General features: G+C 37.1%; 1 protein-coding gene across 1 annotated transcript; it reads left to right on the top strand.

Moving 5' to 3' along the window:
- Positions 1-1094: 1094 nt before the first annotated feature.
- LOC127661214 (cytochrome c oxidase subunit 4 isoform 1, mitochondrial-like) lies at positions 1095-9206 on the top strand. Its single transcript, XM_052151821.1, has 5 exons — positions 1095-1167; positions 2499-2575; positions 7916-8080; positions 8169-8300; positions 8967-9206. Exons 2-5 carry the CDS (start codon positions 2500-2502, stop codon positions 9101-9103), a joined length of 510 nt encoding a protein of 169 aa, XP_052007781.1. The 5' UTR covers positions 1095-1167; position 2499; the 3' UTR covers positions 9104-9206.
- The last annotated feature ends 6623 nt before the right edge of the window (positions 9207-15829 follow it).

Genomic DNA, 15829 nt, shown 5'->3' with positions numbered 1-15829 from the left:
CCCCTGGAATCAGTTTAAAAAACTAATTACCACAGCTGTGAGGAGGTTTCGATTACAGCTACTAAGAGAGAGACAGAGACATTTTTTTACCCTGCTGGAAAGTCATTCAAACAGAAGCAAGTGGGTAAGTGGAAAAAATATATGATGTGATTTCCTATTCACTCACATTCACCACTGTCGAAGCTTACACTGAAAACGTTTACTTCCAAAACCCGGAGTGTTAAATAGATCTACACGGGTGGGAAGAAAATTAACGCCTCTTTCTGAAATTGTGTGCACAAACCGGAAGCTGATGCAAAATCAGAAGTTGCCGCTTCCGCAGAAGTGATTATAGAGCCAAAATGGTTGTTGAAGGGTAGTTTCACAGAGAGGAACTGACATAATTTCAGTGCGAACAAATAATTTAAATAATAAAGATACTGACTTGTGTTTTTCAACTTGGACCGTTATATTATTACTCATATTTTTATTGTATATAGATAGATAGATAGATAGATAGATAGATAGATGTTTTATTTAAACAAACAAAAAATGTCATTAATTTGTTTATTATTTTAGATAAATATTGTATTCATAAATGCTGATGATACGGTTAAAATCAGATTTTATTTGGAAACATCGCAGGGTGTAAAGAACACCAAAGCAAAGTAGACTCTATCCCGCTTCAGAGCCTTGAATTTCTTTTCAAATCTATAATTTTTCCTTTATATTTTCTTGTATTTATTATGTGTGCTGTCTCGTTAAATAAAACGTTGACAATATGCATTTTAGCATTGAATGCCTGTTTATTTCAAACCATATTAAAAAGCACAATGGAAGTTTTTTTTTTTTCATAATTCGCCACACATTTTTTTTTATTATTTTCTTTTTTTTTATTGCATTTCTGAGAACATACAAAATCAATGCCAGGGGAAAATACAGTCGAGAGTACAATCACAGGTTATAAAGTTAGAGGAATAACATGCAAATGACACAGTGAGATAGTTTTAAGAGCTTTGGAGTTGCTGGATGTACTGAGAGTGTCCAGGTAGGATTTAAGTTCCTTACAAAAAATAAAAAAGTAGGGCTTAACACCCTGAATAATTCGCCACACATCTTAGCCTGTGTGTTTTAAACTCGCGTCACTTCCTTTATCCTTCACGAGAGAGCGACGGTCGGCGGCGCGAGGTCTGTGAGGGGACACTTATTTAGTTCATGCACAATTATCCTCATATTTGTAGGGATATTCACCATTTAATATATCGGGCTGTTGTTTATGTTGATATATGTGTTTTGAGTTTACGTGCGGCTGTTTATATTGGTGTATTAATGACATTGAGTCTGTTGTGTTTGGATTGTAATATTAGCACATGTGCTTTATTATTAACAGTACAACACAGATGGGTACAATAGAAATTTTAATGCACAATCGCCGTGTTTATTAACGTTACTCTGTGTATTGTAGTGTTAAAGGTGATCTATCTGTTGAGTTAATATGACCTTGCGATGTCAGTTAGCCGGCAGTTCTGAACAAGCGTTGTTTTTGCTATGCTTACCAGAACTGAAAAATGACAGTATTTATGGAGCATTGTATTTTCAAGGTACTTCAATGGGTTGTGATCAGGGGTGAAAAGAGTACTGAAAAATACAAAGTAAAAGTAGTTGCTTACAAAAAAATACAGTGTGAGTATGGTAAAAGTACCTGTTCTAAAAACTACTTAAGAGTACAAATAAAAGTAGGCCTAGCTCATTTAAAAGTACTCAAAGAGTAGTGAGTATTGAGTTGCAAATGCAATATACATTAATTAAACTGCTTTAATTTGGATGAATGTTTTTGTAAGTGAATACATTTTAGAATTAAGTAACTGTCACATCACTTTTCTGTCAGAAACACTAAATGTATCTGCATCACTACTCAGAATAATAATAATAAGTTTTAATAGTAGATCAGTAGGTAGGCTTTTGTCAAGCCAATCTAATGAATGTGTTCCTGGGAAACCTCTAACACTATTCACAGCAGCACTAGCATTGATTATCAAATAAAATCAAATCAAATCACTTTATTGTCACACTACTGTGTACACAAGTGCAACAGTAGGTGAAAGTCTTGTGTGCAGTTCCGAATAACATAGCAGTACCATTTACAATAAACAACATATTTACACAACACAATTTACGTAACAAATGTACACATACTTACACAACACAATATACAATGTACAGTAAACAGTACACACAATATAGAATACACATACAAATAATGGTTATTATATACAAATAACATGAATTTTAGGTTCAATCTATATGAATGTTGAGAAAAGGGATGGACATTTTAACATTAAGGGCACCTTGGAAGGATTTAAAAGTTTCCATGCATCAGATACACTGGCAGGATGAAGCTGACAACTCTTCTAGTATGACTGGCTGTTTTCATGGTCAAATCTGTTCCTGCTGAAATACGTAATTTTTTACATTTTATTCACATTTGTTATTTGTGTCCTCTTGTTCTCTGCACACAGGATGTTGGCAACCAGAGCATTTCGTGTTGTTGGTAAACGGGCCCTGTCAACTTCCGTCTGCCTTCGTGGTGGACATGGTAAGTTACGTGCCGACGCAGTGCTTCCTTTAACCCAGTAGATTTCAAAGTCTTTACAGTAAGCCACCCTCTGACAAAATGTACAAGACTGCCCCCTCCCTCCCCCTTTTTTTCTTTTTTTAGTTTTATAGGCAAATTATATCGTTGCAGTGCCTGAAATTTGCCGTGGGATTATGGGTATTGTGCACAATTTTAATAATTCCCGGAAGTTCCATTTTCATAACGCATGGAATTCCCTCACACATTTATTCTCTTTTAAATGTAGCTGTGAATTAGTAAACCAATCCATTCAGTTGAACAATAATTTTATCAATAAATCAATAACCTTGTTTTTGTATCAACTTGTAAATCCAGAAGCGTTTAGTAATTGCTTACAATGACGTCACAGTGACATTTTGTATTTTACAAAAAGTAATAGAAGTACACCAAAAATCGTGCACATGCTTTTATGCATTTTTAAGATAGGAGCAATCAAACATAGTGGCCCTGTTTTTTTTAGGCCACCCTGTAGATACAATTATTTGAACTTTATAAATTGAATTTCTTGACCAAATTAATTAATAGAACTTTTCTGTTTCTCAGAAGTCGTGCTTGTCAGTCAATCATGATTTTAGTTCTTTAATCTTCCCTCTTTGTCAAAATGAAAGATAACGATTATTTATAGGGCAACCTCTAAAAGTGTCTATAAATGCAGCGCTCCTGTACTAAGCAGTGTAAAATCATCAAGATGTGGTGCAACGTCCATATAGCACAAGTTTACATAGAAGAGCAATTGAAAAATGGCATCAACAGACACAAAACACTTTCGGCGTAAACAGCCCCCAAGACAACTGACAATCTGAAGTGGGCCACTAAAAATTTCAAATGTGCTGGATTTGGCCAGCGGGCTGTTGGTTGAATAGGCCTGGTGTAAAGTAACAGCTGCTTGACGAATATTTTGATTCTTATGGATTTCTCTTGGTGGAGTCGTGCAAACCAACGCACAAGGATCAGCTTTTATGGGGAAAAGATATGAGGAACTCCGAGCCTATCAGACCAGTATCTGTTAAATCGCACATTTTATACAAAGCCAATTTTCCCCTCTTGTTTTTCTGAATAATAACATGTGAAATGATAAAAATGTGATGGCCTTTATCCGGACTCCGAGTTTATATATTGTACATTATCATAATGCCATCAGTACTGGTTTCTATGTAAACTTGGGTTGAGAGCAAATATATTTGTGGTTATTTTGTAGTATGGGTGTAATGGTATGAAATGTTCACAGCACGATAACCTTCACAAAAAATACAGTGGTATTAAAGGAATGCTCCGGGTTTAATACAAGTTAAGCTCAATCGACACTATATGTGGCATAATATTGATTACCACAAAAATGTATTTAGACTCCTTCCTCCTTTTCTTTAAAAAAGGCAAAAATAGAGGTTCCAGTGAGACACTTACAATGGTCAATGGGGCCAATTATTTTACATTAACATACTAATTTTTTCCAAACTAACCACAAGGCATGTGGTTATATATATGTGTGTAAACATAATTTCAGCATGATCAAATCACTTACAAACCTTTCAGTGTAAAGTTATATCTAATTATACAACTTTAAACCATAAATCGACTGTAAAAATGTCAATTTAAACAACTTCACAGCTCGAATAGTACGCACATTTTAACAGAAGATTTAATCCAAGTGCTTATATAAAATTATAAGCTTCACATTTTAGTGTTTAAACCCTCCAAAAATTGATCCCATTAAAGTGCCTACTGTAACCTCGATATCCGCTTTTTTTTCTTTATAAACTGCTTTTAGTCTGAGACTAAAACAGTATGCCTGTTGTTTTCAATTCATTCATTTACATTAGACACTGTCTATGTGCATATGATATTTAAACACTCTATGCATTAATTATATGGTTCACTGACTGGATCTTTTTACTACGAGTGTGATGAAACGTAGAGTTTGTTAGAAAAATTATGTTATGATGACAGAATATTTAAACTGGTTGCATAAAGTACTTTGTAAAGGCAAAATATTCTGAATTTGTCACTTTTTAAAATGCATCTAACATCTCTATGACTTAATCTGTTTGAGTGCAAGCATATATGCTTTGATATGTGTGCCTTTGAACAGAGAAAAAAATAAATCCACTTATATTCTAGAAAATTCAGGTAGTCATAGACATCTTGAATATATGGGAGTGTTATGAAAAGGGGTTTTTAATTTATTACCCTATATACTGCATTTTCACTTACATTTATCTTGGGATGATGATCACAGATGTGGCTCTTTAGGTTTGAAGTCACCATCATTGCTGCATTGTAGGTCTTTTAAATAACCAAAATATCCCCACAGTCTGGATTTCAGCCACTTGGTGGGTGAAATAAGTTTCAGGCTTTGGCATTTAAAATGAAGTAACGGTTCAGTGAAGCAGGAGGATGTGACAAATTAGAGATTTATTTACATTTACATTTATGCATTTGGCAGACGCTTTTATCCAAAGCGACTTACAGTGCACTTACTACAGGGACAATTCCCCCGGAGCAACCTGGAGTTAAGTGCCTTGCTCAAGGGCCCAACAGTGGCATCTTGGTGGTGCTGGGGCTTGAACCCCCAACCTTCTGGTTAGTAACCCTGAGCCTCAACCACTGAGGCTCCACTGCCCCACCACTGCATCATATAAACTTTGATCAAGTTTATATGATGCTGTGTAAATGTAGCCGATTCTCTCTTAATTCAACTGATTTTTAAAATGAAAACTTTCATTCCTTGTAATATAATACCATGAAGGCAATACCATGAATTATAAATGTCAGCGGTTTGATAAGACAATTTTTAAAACCGTTGTGTACCGTGATACCGTTACATCCATATTTTAAAGTAATTTTTGTTTTCCATTTTTATTAATGCATATTGTTCATTGCTTTTCTTGTAGGTGAAATTGAATAGTTTGTTGAAGTTAGCTTATTTTGAAATTGTTCTTGGTAACGTTTGTAAATAAAACAAATGCTAAATTTCATGTGATACGTGTTACTTTCATTTACGAGTAATACCTATCCCTAGTGCCGATTCGTTTTTGCTCAAACTACTAAATAATATTGGATTTGTGTCAGAAAATCATAAAGACAAAAGTCAGGTTACTCAAGTTGTTGTTTTTTATCACCTTAAGTTCGCTCACTGTGTGCTTTAGGGCATAATTTTCTATAAAGCTGGTTTGAAACTGTGTATTGTTAAGAGTGCTATACAAAGAAAAATGAAGCATGAAAATCTTTGTTTTTCTTATAACAATCAAACAAAATAAATGCAGTGCTGTTTTTTTAAGTTACTTTATTATAGAGCTCTGCTTTTTGTTGCCAATGTCAGAGAATGTTGTGTCATTTAAGATTTAAAATACATTTATTTATATGAACCCTTGAATTAGTTTAGTTTTAGAATAATTGTGAGGCTTCTGCATTATATCTTGAAATTTGTGTATCGTTACGTGCCTACTACATATCTTTTTAACTGCCTAATTTTTAATTAAATAACCTGGGAACAGCCCACACCTTGAAACACCTTCTCAGTTGATTGTCTAATTACTTTTGAGCCCCTAAAAATGTGGGGTCTATGTATAAAAAATGCTGTAATACCTAAACCGTTCAAATAAAAGCTGACAATATTCAATTACATATTGATGCTTCATTTCAAATCCATTGTGGGAGCACAAATTATGAAAAGTGTCTCATTGTCAAAATACTTATAGAGGGCACTGTATGAAATTTTATATGCTCACGTCTCTTACATTGTAAGCGAGCATTAAAATATCATTCTTACAATGCAAATTTGTATAATAAATAAAACCATGTATAATGCTGCAGTTACCAGCCAAATGGCGAGTTTATTCCTCCAACTCCAGTACTGTTTGTTCATTCGTACAAATATTCTGCCTATGACATGATATATAGAGGGACAGAGGCAGAGCTACCGTGCATTGAGTTGTGCGGTTTTTAAAAAATTCCAAATTTAGAATATATTAAAGTGTGACTTTGTTCCCCAACTGAAACACAGTATTGTATATCATGAAAAAAAAAAAAATCCAATACCTCTTAATTAAAACCTAAAAATAAAGAATAAAAAAAGTATTCATACCCTTCATAATTACTATGTTAACCTTGCTCATGTTCAAGATATTGTCTTCTAAACATCCAATTTGATGCTCTAGTCTCCACTACTGTTGGAAATTAGTAGATCAGCAGCTTTCAATTACTTAACGAGCATTAATACCTGCCCTCTTTGTATGGCTGGAGTTTCCTTTGAACAAACAAAAATGAAGACAAAAGACATTTAAAACAAGTTACGGATATAATTGTGGAGAAGCACAAATCTGGGGAAGGATTCAAGGCCATTTCAAAGGCAATAAACTTAACTTAGTGCAGTCCATCATACAGAAGCAGAAGAAATATGGAACTACAACCACTCCAGAATGGCAGTTGTCAGAGAGGCTACTGCAAAACCAACCATCATTCTGACTGAGACATTGACTGTGACTGGAAATAATGCCCAATAATCTCAAAACTATTAAACGCAAATGGGCTGCAGTGGAGAGTGGATAGAAAGAAGCCTTTGCTGGAGCGAGAGAAAAAAAAAAAGCCCACTCTTGCTCGTAAAGGAATGCGTCAGTTGGAAGATACCCGAAAGTTGTGGCAGAAGGTCTGATGTTCTGATGAGACTAAAGTGGAACTTTTTTGCTTAAACACTGAATGGTATGTGTGGCGTAAAGCCAACAATGCACATCAGCCACATAACACCACCCCCACAGTGATACATGCTGGGATTCGCATCTTGTTATGGGGTGCTTTTCAGCAGCAGGGACTGGCAATCGTGTAAATATTGATGGGATAATGAATGCTGCAAAATACCTATTCCCCTCTGCTGTAATGTAATAAATTGGTAATGTAATAAAGTTTGTTTCAGCAGGACAATGACCAAATGCACTGGAGTGGCTTAAAATCAAGAAAATATATGTCCTTGAGTGGCCCAGATCTGACCTCAACCATATTGAACATCTGTGGAGAGATCTCAAATGTTGCTGTCAATCACCGATACCCAACTAACTTAGTACAGGTTGAGCAATTTTGCAAGGAGGAATGAGCTAATATTGCTCTATCATGTTGTGCAAAGTTGATGGACTTCTCCAAATAGAGTGATGGCTGTACAAAAGGTGGTTCAGCCTAGTATTAAAGTAGGGGGTGAATATTTATTAATTGTTAACATTACTGTTTAAGACTTTGAAATCCCCTGATTTAAAAAATAAATATAAGTGCTCTGCATTAATTGTGTAATGGCTGCTTGAATGGTGCTTGCAGGAGTTGCTAAGGTGGAGGACTACACACTTCCAGCATACTTCGACCGTCGAGAGAACCCTCTGCCTGACATTAAGTTTGTGCAGCAGCTGAGTCCTGAACAGAAGTCCCTGAAGGAGAAGGAGAAGGGCTCCTGGGCTGCTCTTTCCAAGGAGGAGAAGATTGCATGTGCGTCATACAATTGTTGTTAAAAACAAGTTTTCTGAGGTTTTATATTGTTATATACTAATTTCCTTCTATAAATGTTTCTTTACAGTGTATCGCATCACCTTCAAGGAGAGCTTTGCTGAAATGGAGAGGGGAACAGGCGAGTGGAAATCAGTAGTTGCTGGAATTTTCTTTTTCATTGGTATAACTGGCCTTGTTGTCTTGTGGCAGAGGAAGTATGGTAAGTTTTTGCTCATCATATATACTTAAAAATGTCAATATGCCTCATATATGAGGGCTCAACAATAATATTTTTTGTACCCACTTGGAATAGTACTTCAGATTTTCCCTAGTAAATCAGAACGTTAAAAAAAAGCAACATTTTAATGTGTCAGATAAATGTTTATTTTCAACAAATAATTAGGCTTTTAATTTGCTATACTAGCTGGAAATTCTACAGATATAATTGAACTATCAATTCATAAACGCACATTGGCCGGAAAACGATGCTGATGTGTTTATAATTTTCAACTCTGGGCAATCTGACATAGTGATGTGTATTTATGCTGTAAAAAGTAATCAATCAGGAACTTTGTTGCATATGGCAAGATCTGGTTTGGACTGCTATAAATCCATTTGTAATGAGATACAAATCTTTAATGGAAGACTTTTTTTCTGGGATGAAAAATCTTTCATTAAATGGTGAAAAGAATCCAGAGACTTCTTTGCTTTAGTTCTCTTTATCAAGTAACAGCTCTACCAACTGGCCTGAATCTGTTTTACGCTGGCTATCCTTATTGTTGAGTCCTGTGAACACAATGCTGACCCTCTCATCTATGATAATACTTTGAAATAAATAAAATCCTTGGAAATGTGTAATGATGGCATGTGTTCTGTGTGATTTTAGTTTATGGAGATGTTCCCTATACCTTTGACCCAGAGTACAAGCAGAAGGAGGTCCAGAGGATGCTGGATATGAGGATCAACCCTATAGAGGGCTTTTCTGCAAAATGGGACTATGAAAACAATGCTTGGAAGAAATAAATTCATGTTCTTTCTGGTGCACAAAAGTAACCTCTGAATGCATTTTGGAAGATTGCTTCCTCTTATGGCTCGTGCATGATAAAAAATAAAATTCCAAAATGAATCGGCTCTCGACTCATTTTGTGTTAATATAAACAAAAGCAATATTATTATTTGTAGATGCTTGTAACTATAAAATGGTAAAATTATTGTTCAAAAGGGCTTTGATGCAACTATGAACGTTACATTTGAACGTTACATTTTATATAGCGCTTTTCTGACACTACACTCAAAGCACTTTACACCGTGAACAATGGGACTCTCCTCAACCACCACCAGTGTGCAGCATCCACCTGAATGGTGCGACAGCAGCAACAGTGCGCCAGAACTCTCTCCTCTCTACCAATAGCTGGAGTGTGGTGAGAGTAGAGTGATGCAACCAATTATTGTAACTAAGTAATGAATAGAACGAGTAATGGAAGGCAATTAAAATGAATCAATCCCTCTTAATGGCCTAGATGTTTTTGAGGAATAAAGTAATTGAAGAAACGTGACATGAACTAAAATCAAAAGGAATAAATATACAGGTGTGTGTACTTGTTTATTAGAATTCAAATACATAGAAAAGGAATATAGATTTCATATCTAGTCCGGATATGACCATGAGTTAAGTCTTGGCCTGTTATGACATTGTGAATTAGAACTTACTTTGTGTCTCACTGCGATGTCATAAACTGGTTTTGTTCTATTGTGATGTATGAACAAGTTGACATTTTTTAGATCATGGATGAGTTAAGTAAATCCTGTTTGTGGCGTCATTAATAGGTTGTTGGCCATATATGATCAAGAGAATCATCATGGGTAACAGCATGACTAAGGTTATAAACATTAACATGTTCATAAAGAATTTGCGCATGTTCTCTTTACAATGTTGGTAGGTGTTGAATGTGGGGTTTATTTTTATCTCTGCAATATATAGAGACCCATGATATCAGTGCACACGCATATACACTTGGGTCTGATATACTGATTGTCTGAAATTTACATACATTTAGGTTGAAGTCAGTAGACTATACATTAGAAACTATAGTTTTGGCAAGTCGTTTAGGACATATAGTTTGTGCATGACACTAGTAATTTTTCCAACAACTATTTACAGACAGATTGTTTCATTTTTTTAATTGACTATATCACAATTCTAATGGGTCAGAAGTTTACATTAACTTACTGAACTGTGCCTTTAAGCAGCTTGGAAAATTCCAGAAAATGATATCAAACCTTTAGGCAATTAGCTTCTGATATGCTAATTGGAGTTACAGTACACTCAGTGCCTCTGCTTGACATCATGGGTAAATCAAAATAAATCAGCCAAGACCTCAGAAAAAAATTGTGGTTGGTCTGGTTCATCCTTGGGAGCAATTTCCAAAAGTCTGAAGGTACCACATTCATCAGTACAAACAATAGTATACAAGTATAAACACCATGGGACCACGCAGCCATCATACTGCTCAGGAAGGAGATGCATTCTAGAGATGAACGTAGTTTGGTACGAAAAGTGCAAATCAATCCCAAAACAACAGCAAAGAACCTTGTGAAGATGCTGGAGGAAACGGGTAGACAAGTATCTATATCCACAGTATAACGAGTCCTATATCAATATAAAAGGCTGCTCAGAAAGGAAGAAGCCTCTGCTCCAAAACTGCCGTAAAAAGCCAGACTACAGTTTGCAAGTTGACATGGGGACAAAAATCTTACTTTTGGAGAAATGTCATGTTTGGCCATAATGACCATCGTTATGTTTGGAGGAAAAAGGGTGAGACTTGCAAGCCAAAGAACACCATCACAACCATGAAGCATGGGTTGGCAGCATCATGTTGTAGGGGTGCTTTGCTGCAGGAGGGTCTGGTGCACTTCACAAAATAGATGGCATCATGAGGAAGGATTATGTGGATATATTGAAGGAACATCTCAAGACATCAGACAGGAAGTTAAAGCTCAGTTACAAATGGGTCTTCCAAATGGACAATGACTCCCAAGCATACCTCCAAAGTTGTGGCACAATTGCTTAAGGACAACAAAGTCAAGGTATTGCAGTGGCAATCTCAAGGCCCTGACTTCAATCCGATAGACAATTTGTGGGCAGAATTGAAAAAGCGTGTGCAAGCAAGGAGGCCTACAAACCTGACCCAATTGCAGTTCTGTCTAGAGGAATGGGCAAAATTTCCAGCAACTTGTGAGAAGCTTGTGGAAGGATCCCCAAAACATTTGACCCAAGTTAAACAATTTAAAGGTAATGCTACCAAATTCTAACAAAGGTTATGTAAACTTCTGACCCATGTGATGAAATTCATAAAAGCTGAAATAAATAATTCTCTACTATTATCCAAACATTTCACATTCTTAAATTAAAGTAGTGATCCTAACTGATCTAAGAGAGGAATGTTTATATATGTCAGGAATTGTGAAAAAATGAGTTTAAATGTATTTGGCTAAGGTGTATGTAAACTTCTGACTTCAACTGTATATATTGTGCTTCCTTTCCTCCATGTTTTTGCCAGATCGTCTTGTAGCGTATTACCAAGCACTTGGTCCCCACTGAGTTTCTCTCAGTTCAGTTTCTTTGGAATTTTGTTTGTATTGTGTCTGTTCCCAGATATCTTCATCTGTGTGGCTCCCTACCTTGCACCCTTTGTGGTTCCCTTTCCAGTGTCCAGTCATCTCCATCATCCAGCATTCCCATACTTGTTGATTTGTCAGTTGTTTTTTTTTCAATAAACTGTCACTATTTGTTACCTGACTGTTTTTGGTCATTAGTCGATTAACATCCCTATTTTTAAGTATAAGTGCATACTGTATATCAAGTTGATACAGGACATTTTCTATCCCTCCTTTTAAAAGTTGATGAGCCTATTTATACATGTCAGCATATTATATTTATTATCCAGTTTATTTCCTAATATCAAACATCATTCAAACATAACAGAATATCGGTCTGCAATATTGAGGGAAGCCCTGGTGAAGTGCCAAGTGTCATTATATTAATTTGTATGCATTGTAAGTAGTATTAAAGAAAATATTTATGATATTTTTTTTATTAATACACAAAAAAACAAAACATAAATACACAAAAGCAGCATTTTACACCCATTACCACCCTTCCTCCGCCTCCTCCTCCTCCTCATGATCATCATCCCCAACCCAACACTTAACAAACACCCATGTGGTCTTACATGAACACATAACCAAACAACCTATAAGGAAATACATAACCCTGGTTAGGACCCAATCCTCCTCATGTATATTTCCCACATTGATAACTGCCCCATCTCCCAGAATACAGAGTCAGGGGCAAAACAAAACCCGAGTGCCCAAGACATCACTTACAAAATTCTGAACCCTCAACCAAAACCCTTGGATCTTAACATACCCCCAAAAAATATGGGTTATGTCTCCATCCTCCGATTGGCATCGCCAGCAGGTGGGTGTGTTTTTAAGGCCAAGCCTATACAATCTAGAGGGGGTCAGTCGGTCTATGTAACTTATTCAAATGTAATGAGGACGCTTACATTCCAAATGAAGGACTTCCCTATGCTATCAAATTGCTTAAAGTAAGAGAGGGGGACATCTAAATGTAATGAATCCCACCTGCCCACATCACTCGAAAACCTTATTATTAAAGGGATAAAAATTAACGCAATCAGGCAATTTTGCTGGGATTAAAATGCAGAATATTAAAATGTTACATGGTCAAATGTTTTATTTGACCATGCAGCAGATGTGTATTATTATTTGTACAGAATCCAAAAGTTCTCTATATATTCTAGAGATATATAAGAGGTAAGCGGCATTTAAGTATTTTAATATTTTGTTTTATTGAATATAAAAGATAGTGTGATCGTTTTGCTCTCTGTATTTGCAGAAATTACATGTTTGGCAGGCTGGTCAGTCCACATCATTTTACCCTTGCAATGTGTTGATCTTTATCCACAATTTACAGTGGGTGGAAAGGAAGAGAGTAAACATAAAATACAACATATGGCCAAAGGTATGTGGACACCCTTATAATTAACAACCTGAGCCTCATTAAACATCTTTAGGGGTGAACTGGAACTCTGGAACCTATCGCCCAACATCAGTGCCTGACATCACTGATTCTTTTTTTTTAAATGCCTGTAAGTAACCCACTGCATGTAGCGTATATAACCAATAATTAAAAATATGCTCATATAAAGTTGTCACAATGTCACCTTAGCCTTTTGAAATATATACAATTGTAACAAAAGATGAAAACACACACAAACACATAAAGAGACTAAGCCAACAACATATTTTCTAATAGATAAAAATGCAGCATCCTACCTGTGTAGAGTTAAATGCCTTTCCTTTGACCCACAATTTTGTCCTGGTTACAACTTCGCTGTAAAGTCCCCTTCAAATGTAAAGAATTCCAAAGCCGAAAACTTTGATTCACACATGGTTGTGCGTAGCCAGTTATGAATTCTACGTATTGCTGAAAAACCATGCTCTGATGCCGCTGACCCAACAGGGAAAGTTAGTGCCTTAAGAAGTTTAAGCAGATTTTGATATGCAAAACCTTTTAGGGGTTATTTTCCAGGAGTACAAAAAGTCACTACTAAAATAAGCCCAATCAAAGAATTAAAAAAAATATATATTTATGGATAAAGTTGAACCTTCTTGATGCATTTCTGCACCTCGAAACTTGCCATCATAACTTTGATCGGCATGTTTGTAAGCCCAAACTTTTCCAGTACTTTCTTTATTGCATCTACAATTAAAAGACTGGTAAACATTTTTATCAGTTTGTGTGTTCCCTGGGAATCGAATCAAAGATCGTGACGTTGCTAACATCATGCTCTACCAGTTGAAAAATTCCAGATCAGCAGAGCAGAAAGACAGAAAGAGAATGTACGTTCCTCTGATCACACCATGAATTTTTGATCATAAAACATACACTACCACCTCTGCTTTTATCTGAGAAGTCTTTCAATCTGTCCGCTCGGCAAACTGAGAACCCCACAGGTTCGATGACAGACATCTACGTTTCTGAAAGGCAGTAGTCTCTTGTATATCGTTGGAAAGAGATCCGTGCTCTCAGCTCGCAGAACTTGTTGTCCAGAGATTGAATATTTGCCAGTAGAATGCTGGGTAGCAGTGATCGATTTGCGCGACGGCTTAGTATTCATGATCATATTCATGAACATAAACTTGCTCCGTGCACCCGGCAGGGGGCGGGTTAGAGACTGAGGAAGAGGACCTGGAAAGGCGTCTTTGGAACTTGTCAGCGCTGGCCTGCCGGTACTGAGCAGTCGCGGGCTAAGCCGGGACTGTAGGATTTTGGAGCCAGGGTGCCGTGAGAAAGGCACGCACCGGCTAGATGTAAGCAGATGTTCCTAGGAGTAAGGAAATCACTCTTTTATTGAGAATGTGGGTAGCGCAGCCCGAAGGTGGTGTGGCAATGAAAATAAGGGAAACAAGGATTCTCCTCCCGGCCCTCGACCAGGGGACGGAGTGGTCTTAGTACCAGCTCTGGAGCAAACGTCTGACTGCCTGGGTCGACCATCTCAGGAGCACTTCGGAGCTTTCGGAGGCATACGCCGCCTGTGAGGTGTTCGACGCTAGGGCTGAGAGCTGGGCCCAGGTTGAGGCAGAGCTACCTGTTGTTTAGCCGCAGGAGGATGCCCTCGGCAGGCAGGCAGGGCACGGGGCGCGCTGGTTTGGTGACACTGCGTCATTATGTGGGAGATCGCCTCCGTCTGCTTCTTCACTGCTGAAAACGCTCTTGATGGAGGTGAGCGCAATCAGGAGGGCCGTCTTCAAGGAGAGGGCTTTCAGCTCGACTGACTCTAGTAGCTCAAAGGACGCTCCCCGAAAGCCCAGGAGGATCGTAGAGAGATCACATGAGGGGAAGAGGCGTGGCCTCGGAGGATTCAGCCTCTGGGTGCCTCTGAGGAACCTGATGATCAGGTCATGCTTCCCTAGGGAATTGCAAATTCCCACAGGGAAATTGCAATTTTTACGTTATTAAATTAGATTATAAAGAATATCATTTAGATTATTTTATTATGATTTAATATATAATATCTACATATTAAGATATTATAAGATGGTTTAATTGAGAGATCGGGGAACCTTTTATCTTTTGAGTAGCACTTTCAAATGTGTTATTGAGATTCTTTGCATTTCTTTACATACCTGTATGCAGCATGTAATGCTGAGAAAATTACTAATGATTCTCACGTTTTAAAGGGGTCATGACATGAGAAACCAAATTTGCCTTGATCTTTTGGTATATAAGAGGTCTTTGTATCATTAAAACGTCCTGCAAGTTTAATATTTTAAGACGTCCTCCCCATTCTAAACGAATCATTTATTTAATCAAGCTCAAAATACAGCTCGTTCTGGATTCATGGTTAGAAGTGACGTGACGGTTAGAAGTGACGTACCAGCGTTTGCATATGACCACCTCCAGCACAAGATAACTACGCTTTAAGCGCAAGACAACTACGCTCATTTCAGTATCGCCGTCGCCTCACAAGTGTTCAGTCGATGGACAGCGAGCTCTGACAGAGACTACTTGTGCACAGGAAAATTACGATGCCACACAGATGTGCTGTTCCTGGCTGTGGTCAAACAAAACCTCTGAATAAGCTGCCGAAAGATCCAGACGTCAGGGAAAAATGGATGCAGTTTATTTTTTGCGGACGTTCCAGTCACGGCAGTGTTAAC

This window comes from Xyrauchen texanus, chromosome 21, assembly GCF_025860055.1.
Source record: "Xyrauchen texanus isolate HMW12.3.18 chromosome 21, RBS_HiC_50CHRs, whole genome shotgun sequence".
NCBI classification, from domain to species: domain Eukaryota; kingdom Metazoa; phylum Chordata; class Actinopteri; order Cypriniformes; family Catostomidae; genus Xyrauchen; species Xyrauchen texanus.
Note: the sequence above shows the minus strand (reverse complement) of the source record. Positions and strands in the feature narration are given on the sequence as shown.